At 49.4% G+C, this 13295-nt stretch overlaps 1 protein-coding gene across 1 annotated transcript; it reads right to left on the minus strand.

Moving 5' to 3' along the window:
* Positions 1–9265: 9265 nt before the first annotated feature.
* LOC104296486 (zinc finger protein ZIC 1) lies at positions 9266–13056 on the minus strand. Its single transcript, XM_009896289.2, has 3 exons — positions 11514–13056; positions 10145–10308; positions 9266–9656 (listed from the first exon to the last, which is right to left on the minus strand). The coding sequence occupies exons 1-3, from the start codon at positions 12487–12489 to the stop codon at positions 9459–9461; spliced, it is 1338 nt and encodes a 445-aa protein (XP_009894591.2). The 5' UTR covers positions 12490–13056; the 3' UTR covers positions 9266–9458.
* Positions 13057–13295: the final 239 nt, after the last annotated feature.

Genomic DNA, 13295 nt, shown 5'->3' on the forward strand with positions numbered 1-13295 from the left:
TCAGCCAAAGGTCAGCTGGACTCAGAGGTTCTCTTCATTTTCTTAATTTTTAAAACAAAAACAAAACTAAAAAAAGAAAGGGAGGGAAAAAAAAAAAAAAAAAAGAGGGGGAGGGTGATGGAGGAGGGCGGGGGAGAGAAACCAGCAAGTTATTCAAATTCAACCTCATCTGAATAATCGTGAATTTGATCCAGTCAGAGCTGCAGACTGTACATTAAAAATAAATGTCCAGGAGGCATTTACTGTAGTTGATTTGAAAAAAAAAAAGAGAGAGAGAGAGAAAGAGAGAGAGAGATTCTAAAAATGCAACGTTTCTCCAACCCCTCCCCCCCCCCCCCCAAATCTGGAGTGAGTATCCAGGTATTGCACGAACCTTGCAGATTGGTATCAGTGTGTCTGCAACACTTAGGTTGAATGCAAGAACCCCCCCAATCATAATTGTATGTTCACAAAGCACATATGGCAGCTGCATTCTTTGTGTAGTTTGTTATGGTCTGGTGTGTAATGTAAATATAAAGATCAGACCCAAAACACCGACTCGCTATCCACTTCATAACAAACAAAACAAAAAACTTGCTTTGCAAACTTAAAAAGAATTACATTGGTGCCATGCTACTGTCTGAGCCAGCAATGATTATTTGGTCTGTTTGCTCCTATTCAGAGCTAATACACGACAATAGTTTTACTCTGTGCTGCTTGACGTTAAACCACTGGGGTTGGGCAATTATGTTCCAAACAAATACAACTTCTACACCCATCCCTGGGACAGCGAGCAGTGAGCAGAGCGAGTTTTGCAATGGAGAAAAGCATCACTTACCACGGCGGGGATCTAGTTCTCGGCAAATGCTGCCAGTAGGTCTGAGAAAGAAGTAGGGGGGGGGGAAGGTGGGGGTAAAAGAGGGGAGGTGGAAATGGAAGGAAAGCGCAAAAGGCAGAAAGTTGGAAAGGGGGATTTGTGTGTGCGTGTGTGTGTGTGTGTGTAAAAGCCAGAGGGAAATGTGAGCACAGCGCTCCCTGCTCTCCCTGGTCGCCACCAAAACAAAGATCCAGGAGTTAAGGGAGCAAAGCTGTGCCAGATCTACACACACAACTCCTCAGGGCCAAACCTCAGCTTCTCCCTCGCTCCAGCTAGCGACAAGGGTTAATTCTCCGGAGGTACAGGCTAGCCGGCCCCTGACACCATTGGCTAGGAAAGAAATCAGGTTTAAGATAAATTCACAGGCGCTTTACAAGTTACAAAGGGATAATTTTTAATTGAATATAATAATAACAACCACAATAATAATTGGAATAATAATAGAGCTCATCCTGGTTCAGTTGGCTAAAAAGTGAGGGCACGTACCCCTGCCCCCGTAGCAAATGCCCCGTCGTGCCGTCCCGGCACAGGACCTCAAGCCCCGTGCCTGCCCCAGTCCTGTCGGGGGGGGGGACGCTGGGATTCTCTAGAAATACAACACAGGGACGAACCCGGGGAACAAAATAAAGGGCTAGGGGGGAGGGGGGAAGCAACGCAGCCTGAGTACTAAATGCAAAGGTTTAGCCTCACACTTGGAGGAGATCAACAGTTTTCTTGGGAGTTAAATGATGTGAGCGGGTTCCCTTGCGCAGGCGGGGGCATGTGGCTCAGGTGTGTGCCCAGGTGACACTGTCCCCCTGAACGCCCTCCGAACACTGCGCAAACACCGGGAAGGTTCCCCCTTCGGCTAAAGGGGAAATGGAATAAAGAAAACAATGTTTGGAAGGATTTAAAAAAAAAAAAATGTTCATTCATACACATCTACATAAAGGTTGGTGTAAGTGGTGCCCACAATGCGTGCCCAAAACAAGCTTCCACTTGAGAAATTGAGGTCAGAATCTGCCCTTCCTGAAATGAACAGGCGACATGATGGACATTGTCTTTATTGTCGCCTTTTGTAGCAGGCTGGGGTGAGCGGGGAGCCTCAGCCGTTCGGGGAGAGGGGCACAGACACTCAAGGTGTTGTTCGGAGGGGCTTGCACAACCCAGCCCTTGCACGCATGCACCCATGGGCGCGCGTTTATCGGTGGCACCGGGCAAGGGGGAGAGAGAAGGTGATGGAGAGGTGTGGACTGTGGCGGAGGGGAAGGAAAGAGAGGGTGCAGAAAGGGAATTTTCGCTGGGTGATTTCCAGCCAGTTTCGCTCCGCCCGGAAGGGCCTTTCTGGGAACTTCGGAGGTACCGGACCAGCCTGCGCGGCCGTGGCCGCACCCGCGCCGAAGCAAAGCGCCCAAGTGCGCCCAGCAGCCAGGGACGAGATCCGAGGGCTCCTGCCTCTGCCCTGCCTACTCCCTCCCGGGCTCTGGAGGGGAAGAAAAACACACCTCATTAGCAAGATGGAGAAGCACTTTCTGATAACATGGGATGTAATTTTGCCACCGTACAAAAGGCTTTAAAATCACTTTGTGACGCTGAACAATGAGTGCTGAGAATTACTACTATTTGTTTTTTGTTTTGGTTTGTTTTTTTAATCAACCCTGCAGCCTACAAACGGAATAAATGCCAAGACCCTGCGTTTGTTCCTCCGATCCATCATACGATGTCGATATAGCAGCAATAAAGTATGATGGGCCATAGAGTATAATGAGATTTTACTAAAAGGAGCGAGTCAGAAAGGAATCCATTACAGGAACCTTTCTCCCTTCCCCTGAGACTGTACTTTTCTGTCGACTGCGCCCGTCACGTTTTGCCACATAAGCCCCAGGAAGAGCAACTCGGCTGGCGGACACTGGGGCCGAGAATTGTTGCGTGGAGGGAACCATTAATTTACTAAAGCACCCGCTAAATTAAGGAGGTCGCGTATGCCCAACATGCCGGGAAGGGAGGGAAGAGGGAAAGTGCCTTCCCGGGTGCACCGACGCACACAGAGGGACGGCACGGCGGGAGCAGCCCCAGACGGGTCGGGCCCGGCTGGGATGGAGGAGCGGCGGGTGCGGAGGCAGGCTGGCAGCGGAACTCCCCCGCGCGGGCGCGGAAGCGGACGCGGTTACCTTCCGCGGTTGCGGGCAGGCGGTGAGAGTCATCAATATTCAACAGCACGTGGAGCCGGGCCGCGGGCGCGCATGCGCCGCCGGGGCCGCCGCTGGGGTGCACACACCGCCCCCGCGCACCGCCGCGACATCTAGGAACGGGCCCCAGCCCGGCAGCCCCGTGCCTTCCCGCTGTCCCCCGGCCTTCCCCCGAAAGAGGCGATAGCAAATGCCAAATACATGGGCCCAGCGGGCGGAGGGCCCTTGCTGGAGGGAGTGGGGGGTGTCCTTCCATTATTTTTCCTTTGGCCGACTTCTTCAAGGGGTTTTCGGAAGTGAGAAGGATGTGAAGGTATCCTAATTCCTGACTCGTGCCATTACACAACTTTCAGATTTTGGCTAAGCAAAGCGTTCCCCACATCTCGCAAAGTGGTATTTGTGGACGCGGGGGAGAGTGCGCACCGCTGATCATGTGCCTTGCCTCATTCCAGCCACCCCCAGACAGCTAATTCCCTGTTCGCGTCCCGAGATGTAAACACATGCACTAGCACAGATGCACACACCGAGCAATTTTTTTAATAGCACTTTCATAGAGAGGTAGTATGATCCTATATATCGAAAAGGTAATTAATTTGATTTATTATACTTGAAAAATCCTGTCTACAGTACGGGCGTCATCTGGAAACTTCATGCTATTTTATACTATCGTTCTAAAGCCGAAATAAATGTTATGAATTGATGACAGCTTCCAGCTGCATGATAAAAATAGCCCCTTCACTTCGCAAGATCGTGTTTCTTGTTATCGAAGATGAACCAAATCTGACCCAGACTTTATCAACGAAAAAATACATTTTTTAATACAAAATAAAAACCTTGGAGGTTTTTAATATAAATGCACCCTAAAATGAAGCCTCTTTGTGGTGAAACGGAACCCACTTTTGTACGTGAGTTAAAGCAAGTTAAAGAAAACTGTTCTGCTGCTGGTTCAAAACAGGAATCTCAGCTATTTGCGTCTCTGGGTGAATCTGGAAAATAAAGTCATTAGTTACAAATGCGATTCGTCGTACATAGACATTTGCATTTAATAATACAGGTTACATGAGCCTCCAAAAATATACCTCCATGTAAACACGTGAGTGTGGGTCTTTCTAGAAATACAGCTCTGTCTTTACGTGCAAATATATAGGGGGAGTTATGTAGATAGATGGATAGATAGATAGATACGTATGTAATCTGTAATAAAACCATTAACACGAACTCTGACTCCGTTGAGCGTGAGCGCATCCGCAGCAACGACTGTGTGTCCTGTGCATTAAACCCGTAGAACAGGCAGTGCCCATCCCCGCAACGGGATCCCCGCGGCCAGGCGCGGAGTTCCGGTGCGGCGGAGCCGCTCCACAAGCCAGGATGCACGGCAGCGCCGGGTCCAGGCCGGGCCTCCCACAGGTCCTCACCCTTTCCCCGCTACCAGACCCCTGCTCAGGACAGAATCGCCGCATTCGGTGGCAAACGTGCTGCTTTCCCGAGGAGACGCCGCGTTGCGCGGCGGGGATCGGTCTCTTATTTCGAGGTGCAGGGTGCGCACGTGTGTGAGGGGCGGAGGGAGCTTCCCACCCGCGAGCACGAGCCAGGACACCCGTGTGCGGGCACACAGACGTGGTGCGAGTGCGGGCGGGGTGCGTATGTGTGGATATGTCCATGAACATTTTATAAGGGTGGTACAAAACGTGTCCAGTAAACGGCACATCCTTCTCATGCGGACATCGCTTACAAATTCTTCCCCCTCTGAGCTCTAGCGGTAAAATCCACACCGAGTCATTCAGCACCAGGTCGCTCGGAATACCCTCGGAATACTCTGCTCTGTGTCAGCAGCCTTTTCCAGAGGGGATCTTCTTCTGTTGGAAGTGGGCTTTAAAGAGGGGCTCCAGCTCCGCGCCGGTCGCACCGGGAATCCTGCCGACCTGGGCGCTCTTGGGGGCTCTCTGCTAACCCACCACACGGCCCGCACCCGGGCTCGCTATCTCCTTCGCTTAAAAGTTGCCCCGAAAGGAACAAGCGCTCTCGACGTTGGAAAACTTACAACATTTTCTGGCCACGTTTATCAGCGTGGTCAGAAAAACAGTAAATAGACATCCCGATGCATCAGTCCAGGGACTGCTACTTCTTCACGGCTAAAACAAGGGCGATAAGCACTCGAGGCTAGCGCTTAGCATATGTTCCCATCCCAAACACTGTCCTCTGTAAAGAAGAGAACTTTGTCTCGTGAACGCCGGACTCGCCTTTTAAAAAACTCGGGCGATCATTCACAAGCCATTAAAGCGACCCGAAAGGCGAGTCTTTCAAGGGGGAAGTGGAAGAGCCCGATTATTGCTTTGCATTTAACTTTCTGCTGCAAATAGCACAAGCGCGGCCAGGGGCTGCTGTGTGCGCCCCGCGGGCACACCACCCGAGACGGGACGGTGCACACAGCTCCCGCACACACACCCCAGACAGTCCCCCTCGATCTCTGCCGTGCTGCTGAGGGTCGCTCCAAAGCCGCCCCCTCGGCGGCGGGAGCCTGAGGACAGCGGACGTCGGGCCCTAGCTCTTTGGTTGCCATGAAGCAAGCAGCACGGAGTGGCGCGGAACTGCCGGCACGGCCTGCCGTGGGCTCGGCGCGATCCCTCGCAGGCAATTCCCGCCTACTTCGAAACCTAATAACCCACGCAGGAAAAGTACCCTGGCAGCGTCTCAAGAGCCAGACATTAGGAGGAAAACCATGGCCCCCGTCAGGCTGGAGAATCGGAGTTCCTGTTTCGCCCCACAAGCCGTTGTAAGTAAACCCGCACAGGGCGCTTTGCTGGAGGAAAGTTTGCTTTAGGAACTGAAATAGCGCAGAAACAGCCGAGGGATGCCTCGCAACCTCTCTGCCTGCAAATCACCTCTCTTTCTGCCGAGGATTTCAAAGCACTACTCCCCTCTCCAGAGCCAAGCGAACAGCACAACCACGACATGGACTTAAACCAGCATCAGCAACTGCAAGCCCCAGCGATCGTCTCAAATTCAGAACATTACAGGGAATGGCGATCAACCAGTATTGTACCGTTCCCCACCACCATCCCAGATTATGGGGGGGGGGACCACCAAAAAACAAAACTAACAACACTACGAAAATATTTCTTTCTGCTGTAGGACGCGCAAAAAAAAAAAACCCTCAGACCAAAAGTTTAAAAGAGTGCTCATTAACCAAGTGCTCCAATCCACACAAGTAACAGCTCTGTGTTAAGCGACCACTAGGGACTTTACACAAGTTGAAAGAAACTTGCAATACGCATCTTTAAAATATCTTAAATCCCGCACGTTTCTCTGGGTTTATTTTACAGTGGGATGGCTCAGGCTGTGTCTACTATAGTTCAATTTTATATTGTTTTTTTTTTAGCTGCACTCAGGTTTGATTGTTGTTTGTTTTTTTTTTTAACCGCTGCCTTGTCATGTCGGCGGAACAGTTAAGCTGAAAGCCTCGCAAAGAGTAACATTTTCGGCGCATAAAACACTTTTTTTCCCCCTGTCGCTTTTGACCAGTGAATTGCATTTCCTCAAGTACCAACACTTTCTGCCTAGGTCCCAGAGGGCTCCAACTTTCTCTGTCTCCACGGTCCCTGCAAGGTGGCGCTCTTCTCCCTGGAACTGGCATTATTCTTGGAATAACCGCAGTTTGGGGAAAGTAAAGTTAACGCGAAGCCTTCCCACGGGTGCTGCAGGGAGCAGCCGGCTATGCCGAGATGGAGGAGTGGGGCTTCATCTTAGCAGTGCAAACTTCTTGCTTGTTTTGGGGGTTTTGTTTGTTTGGGTTGGTTTTGGTGGTGGTGGTTTGGTTTTGTTTTGTTTTTTTAAGGGGGGAGACCCCCAAATGTAATGGACAAAGCAAAGCACTTGCGGGGTTTTGCTGTGAGGTAGGCGGGCTGTGCTGTGGGTGGGTTACAGCCAGGGCTGCGGAGCGCCCGCATGGATCTGAGCAGAGACCGGCTTCCACGGCACCCCCTCCCCCACGAGCGATTAATATGGCTATTGACTCGCTGTACACATAATATTTCTTTAAAGAAGCTGTTAAAGTGTCATCTTAGTCTACTGGAAGGTCAGTTTATGCAATTCACTCTATGACATATCACAGGCCCTCTCAGCTTTAGCCAACCTCATGATTTGTGTTGTCTGTTGATATGTTGTCTGCTTAATGGGGCGATCATGCAAGCTACAACCAGGAACAAAGCCCAACAGTTCCAACAACCGTAGCTAAGTTAGTGGAAGCAGTACAGCTTGCAAATCTATCAAACTAAACTGCAAGGAAGACAATCTGATTTAGAGAAAAGGCGTTCTGCTACAGTCATTAAGCACAAGTAATTTAGATTTTTTATATTGTCTTCTCATTTACAAATTTACTGTATCAACGCCAGCCAATGGAACGAATTTCTTAAGTAAATGAGAAATAAATAAAAGAGATAGAAAGATAATCAAATTACATAAAATAATTCTTATCCCTAGATTATTTTTTTTAAAGCTATTAACACTGGCAAAATTATAGTAATAATAATAACATAACATAAGAAGTAATTGATTTAAATTAACAACACGTTTTAAGGAATATCATGATGAGTAAAAAGAAAAAAAAGAAGAAAGAAAAAAAGGAGAAAAAATAAAGGAAAGAAGAAGGGGGGGAGGACAAGGGAAGGAAAAAAAAAACCCACAAAAACAAACAAACAAAAAAACCCACCCAGCAACAACAACCACAACGGCTTGCATGAAACAGTGCTGTACTTCCTGGAGTAAAAGGCCCATGGAAGTCATGAATCCACTGCCTGAGAATTAGTTATGGTCATAAATGCCTTAAATTAAAATAGCTACCGAAATCTCCTCTGTTTTAAATCTCCTAATATATGTTAGCCGAATTAATTTAGAGACCCAGCCTGTGCAGATACATGGGCAGTAGTGGAGTGCAGCACTTCTCATGTAATAACTCCCCACATTAATATTTATGTAGCATATGCAATCTATTTCTGTTATTTTTATGGTTGTTATTCTATGTCTGCAAAGGTCATTTAAATTATACTGCGGCCGAAAATTTGTTTCATAAATTTTGATATAAATACTAATTACACACTATAGTAATGCCAGCAGGGATCCTTTCATTTATCACATTTATATCACCTTCGCTGCTTTAGTGATGACATAATGGAAAGCAGTGAAAAACTGGGACAGTTTTATTCTAATATCCTAAAGCTAGTTGGAGTTGCAGCAGGTTGACTTAGCGAATAATAATTCCTACCACAATTCATGGGATTTAAGAATCTTTAATAAGGTACGAAATGTTACCAAACAGTTCTGTAAACTAAATTTTACATACCAATTCTTCTAGCCATAAATATTGAATATCTTGTAACATGTATAACCGGACCTTTACATGCGGATAAATATGGAAATTAGGATTTATATACATTATGTTCTTGTATTTGCCAAAAGCAATGGACAGATATAGTTTATATCTTTTTTTTCTTTTTTTTTTCTTTTTTTTTTAATATCACTTTACATAAACAAATGTAACAGTTTGACACGCAGATCCAGGCTTTCACTATACGAATTTCTTGACAGGACGTGTAACAACATTTTACTGCACTACTTAGACTGGACTTTGGGACAAAATGTTGCACTTTATACAAAAAAAGCACATTAATACCAATAATATTCTGTTAGATCGACGTTTAGACTGTAATAATACAAAGTAATTCACATTTTGGTACACATTTACTAGAACATTCTTGCCATTCAGTACAAATAGTTGAATTTCTACCTCTTCCCTCTGCCCCCCCCACCACCTCTGCCCCCCCCCCGCCGCCGCTCCCGCCCCCCACCCCTCCCCCCACATATATGCAAAGACCACAAATCCACATATCCCCTTATTCAACTTGCGATATACCTATTTACAAAATCAAACAGTACAATTTTTTTTTTGTTTTGTTTTTGAAGCTATTAATTCTGTATTTACAAGAGGGGATGTGGGGGAAGGCCGCTGCCCGAGCAGACATGCAGTTGGAGATCTCTAATCAGTGGTTTCCAGTAAAGCCCTACACAGTTGGCATTTGCCCTGGTAACCTTGTCTTCTTATGCATTCTACTAAATCCTTCACCTACCAAGCCTTGGAACAGAGCAGTACAGTCCAAAAAGGGGGGAAAAAATAAAAAAGAGAAAGAGGGAAAAAAAAAAGGTGGAAAGAGAAATAAAAACAGAGGTAAAAAAAAGGAAGAAAACATTTTTTTTAAATGAAGTCTTCATATTACTCAGTCCTGGGTCTACTGGCAGCATTTTATTTTTGTTTGCTCATTTAAATTCTTATTTCAAAGTGTTCATTATTTTTGGAGTCTTTAAATAGGGTATTTGTTTGCTCGCTTGGGGCTTTTTTGTTTTGTTTCGGTTTGTGTTTTTTGTTGTTTTGTTTTAGCGGTTTAGACGTACCATTCGTTAAAATTTGATGTAAGCGTGCTGTGGCTGGACGTGTGGTGGACTGCGGAGGAGGAAGGGGATAAGGAGCTGGCAGTCTGGTTTTCTGTGGATGGAGACACGATGGTTGGAGGGGTGGAGGACTCGTAGCCTGAGCTGGCGGCTGGAGAAGGCTGGGACCCCTGCGAGGATGATTCATGGACCTGCAAGAGAAAACCCGAGCAGAAATAGAGAGCGGCGGAGTACAGAGGCCTTGGCGGCGGCCGCCTTCGGCTGAGTGTGCTCCAAACAACGGAACCCAGCACTCCAGCATTCCCGCGGGGCTCCCCCCAGGCCCCTGCCCCTGCCAGGCCAAGAAGGCCCGGGCAGCACCCGCCGGCTGCCTCCTCGCACTGCCCCCTCTCCCCTCCCCGGACAAAACGCACCGATAGAAGGCCCTACCCAAGGGGCCAGGACTGATCGCGGCCGGGCAGGGGCGGCGCACCCCGGTGGACCCTGGGCGGGCGCTTGGGCCGGGCCACAGCAGCGCCTAGCCCCACAGCCAGCCCCGTAGCCGGCCGCGGGCCGCGTTCCGCCCGCAGGAACCGCCGCCCCACGGCCAGAGCGCTCCAGCCCGCTGTCCCCGCAGCCTTTTCCCCGGCCAGACCCGCGGCGGTGTTCGAGCCCCGCACATCAGGCAGCCTCCAATTACCTTCATGTGCTTTCTGAGGGAGCTGGGGTGCGTGTAGGACTTGTCACACATTTTGCAGAGATAGGGCTTGTCGGAAGTGTGCACATGCATGTGCTTTTTGCGGTCACTGCTGTTCGCAAAGCGCCTGTCACAGCCCTCGAACTCACACTTAAATGGTTTTTCACCTATTGCAGAGGGAAAGGGAGGGTGGGGGGAAAATGAATCTGATTAAGCAGGGTCAGCAGGATCGCTCATTGTCCCCATCGCACCGTCGGACTGGAGGTCCAGCTCTCGATTTCAAACACTTGCAACTTTCTAACTTCGGCGATATTCAAATCACAACCCACTGCTTCTCTTCTCTGTCCTCCGTTACTGTCACCCCTGCTCAGTGCTCGTTTCGGAGGAGTGTGAGCGGGGAGCTAAATAACTTCTTTCTTTCTTCCTTTTTTTCTCTTTTTTTTCCCATTGAGAAGGGCGAGTTCATTTGCAGCTCCATCCCTGGGCACTTCTCCCTCCTCGCAACGCTCCGAGAGAGAGAGCAGGAGTGGTGCTATTTACACGCGATCCTCAGTGTCTAGTTTCCATTTTTATAGCTTATTCCCGTTATATTTTACACTCCCACCAACCCCAGCCCCCTCCTCTATATTTTCCTGCATTATCGAAAATTATCCCGGCAGGGAATAAAATGCAGCCCCACCACCCCTCTGCAAAAGCGCTGGGGAAAGCGGCGCTGGCTTTCGGCGCTCGGGGGTGGGAGCGGGTGGGAGAGAGCTCTCCCAGCCAGAGGCTGCTGCATTTCCACATCCCGCTATGGGGAAAAGTTCTTAGGGATCTCGGAGCCTTCCACACAACAATAACACACTAACGCGCCCGGCTCGGTTTATTTAAAATCACTCTTCTGAATTAAATATTTACCAAGCCCTGAACTGCTGAAGGGAGACGGATGAGCTGCCTGCGATATTTAGCACAATTCTCATCATGCCACAGTCAAAACTGCCGAACAACAATTAATTAAAACCTATAAATTTAAACAGGACAGGTTGCTGCTGTTATCCACACACATGCACCCCACCCCCCCTGCTCTAACAATCCTAGCAGCAAACCCTGCCTTTCTTCCATTCTGTCTCGGCAAAGGTAATTTTCTTTTTTTGTTGTTGTTGCCGCTGCTGCTGGCGTGGCTGTGATCGAGCCCATTTTGCAGCAGAGCCCCGATCCTGCCTCGACTGGAAAAATCGGTGTCTCTGGACCATAGCCCCGTTCCAGCCCGGCCTTCAGTCAAGGAGCGGCCGGGCTTCCCAACCCCCCCACACCCCGACACCCCCCCACCATCGGCCCCGGCGCTCGGCGCTTCCACTTACAGAGAGAAAAGCTACAGAGAAGGTTACTGTACCTGTATGAGTTCTTTTGTGTATTTTGAGATTCTCTGATCTGGCAAAGACTTTGCCACAGCCTGGGAAAGGGCAAGGGAAAGGTTTTTCACCTGTGTGGACTCTGATGTGATTTACAAGTTTGTATTTGGCCTTGAAAGGTTTCCCTTCTCTTGGACATTCTTCCCAGAAACATATGTGATTGGACTGCTCGGGTCCTCCAACGTGCTCCACTGTGACATGAGTCACCAGCTCGTGCATCGTGCTGAAAGTTTTGTTGCAGGACTTTTTGGGATTTGACAATTGCTCAGGCTCAATCCACTTACAGATGAGTTCCTGTTTGATGGGCTGCCTCATGTAACGAAAGAAGGCCCCTGCCCCGTGGTGAGCTGCCATGTTCATGTTCATGTGGCCGTAGCCGTGCAGCTGGGTCGAGGCGTAGTGCTCGGAGCGGGGGCTGGTGACCTGGCCGTACTGGTCAGGTCTGCCGTACATGTCTCCCGAAAAGCCCAGGCGCATCTGCCCGTTCACCACGTTAGGCGAAGCGTGGCTGGTGGCTTGCTCGTGCAGCCCCGGGAAAAGTATATGTCCGGCGGCATCCGTGTGTCCGTGGGGTCCGGCGAAGCTGCCGGCGGCGGAGGCGAAGAGGCTGTGCTGAGCGCTGGCGGCCGCCGCCTCCCCGAAGCCGCGGTTGCGGAATAGAAAGTCCCGGGTGGAGTTGAAGGCGGCGCTGGAGTAGGAGCTGACATGGGTCGGGTGGTGGTGGTGCCCCAGGGCCGCCGCCGCGTAGCCGGGAGCCTGCGAGGTGAAGGCGGTCTGGCCGGCCGAGGCCAGTTCGTGGGTGCTGGGGTTGATTTTGAAAGCGCCCATGCCGTCGGCGAAGGGGTTGATCCCCAGCCCCACTTCTCTGTCCGTGACATCGGCCGTGGAGTGGTGGCGAGAGGATCCGAAGGTAGTGACTCCTATGGCGGGATACTGCGGTCCAGCATCCAGAAGCATCTTCCCAGCGTCGATGCAGCAACCAAAAAAAAAGCACGCGCGCACACACACAACGCGGAGAGAAGCAGCAGCAGCAGCGGCGAAAACACCCTCTTTGGAAAGTCAGCGACGATCACCACCAAAGCAACCACATCAAAAACACCCCCTTCAGCATCAGCGCAGGGGGAAGAAGAAAAAAAAAAGGGGGGGAGAGAAGGGAGGAAAAAAAAAAAAAAAAAGAGGCTGGTACGGAAAAGGGGAAGAGATCTTCTCAGTTGCAAATAATAATAATAAAAATGTGCCCCAAAAATATTCACTGTCTCTCTGCTTTGACTTTTCAGGGAGGTTCAAGTGGGGAGGGGGGGGTTGGGTGGGCTCAAAAATAAACTGGCTGCAAATAACAATAACGCAGAGAGATCAACACGAGCAGAAGAAAAAAAAAAAACACCAAAACAAAAAAAAAAGAAACTTCCTTCAGTGATTATTTTGGCTATAGGAATGTTGCAAAGTGGCCGAGAGGTTGTTTCTCTCTCCTCTTCGAGCTTCCCCACACTCTCCCCGATTTTTTTGGGGGGGCCTTTTTTTTTTTTTTTTTTTTTTTCCCCTGCTTTGCAAAAAAAGGCGCAAATCATGCACAATATTGTCTTTTGCGGTTTATCTTCCTGGGGAGAAACTTTCACCTCCTCAGCCGGGCGGTGAACGCGAGACTGATAGCGGCAATCATTCCTGCAGATAAATGAATTGAAAAGACGACACCGTCCCCCCCCTTGATGAATGGGAGCCGGGGGCGGAGCGACGTGCAGGCGGACGTGGGCGCTCATTGGGCG

This window comes from Dryobates pubescens, chromosome 32 (genome assembly GCF_014839835.1).
Source record: "Dryobates pubescens isolate bDryPub1 chromosome 32, bDryPub1.pri, whole genome shotgun sequence".
NCBI lineage: Eukaryota > Metazoa > Chordata > Aves > Piciformes > Picidae > Dryobates > Dryobates pubescens.

Excerpts from the sequence above, each read along its gene's own strand:
- LOC104296486 (XM_009896289.2), bottom strand. The coding sequence starts at position 12,489 with ATGCTTCTGGATGCTGGACCGCAGTATCCCGCCATAGGAGTCACTACC. Across the intron at positions 10,309-11,513 it reads ACACAAAAGAACTCATACAG|GTGAAAAACCATTTAAGTGT; the intron begins GTACAGTAACCT and ends CCTCTGCAATAG. Across the intron at positions 9,657-10,144 it reads CCCTCAGAAAGCACATGAAG|GTCCATGAATCATCCTCGCA; the intron begins GTAATTGGAGGC and ends TTTCTCTTGCAG.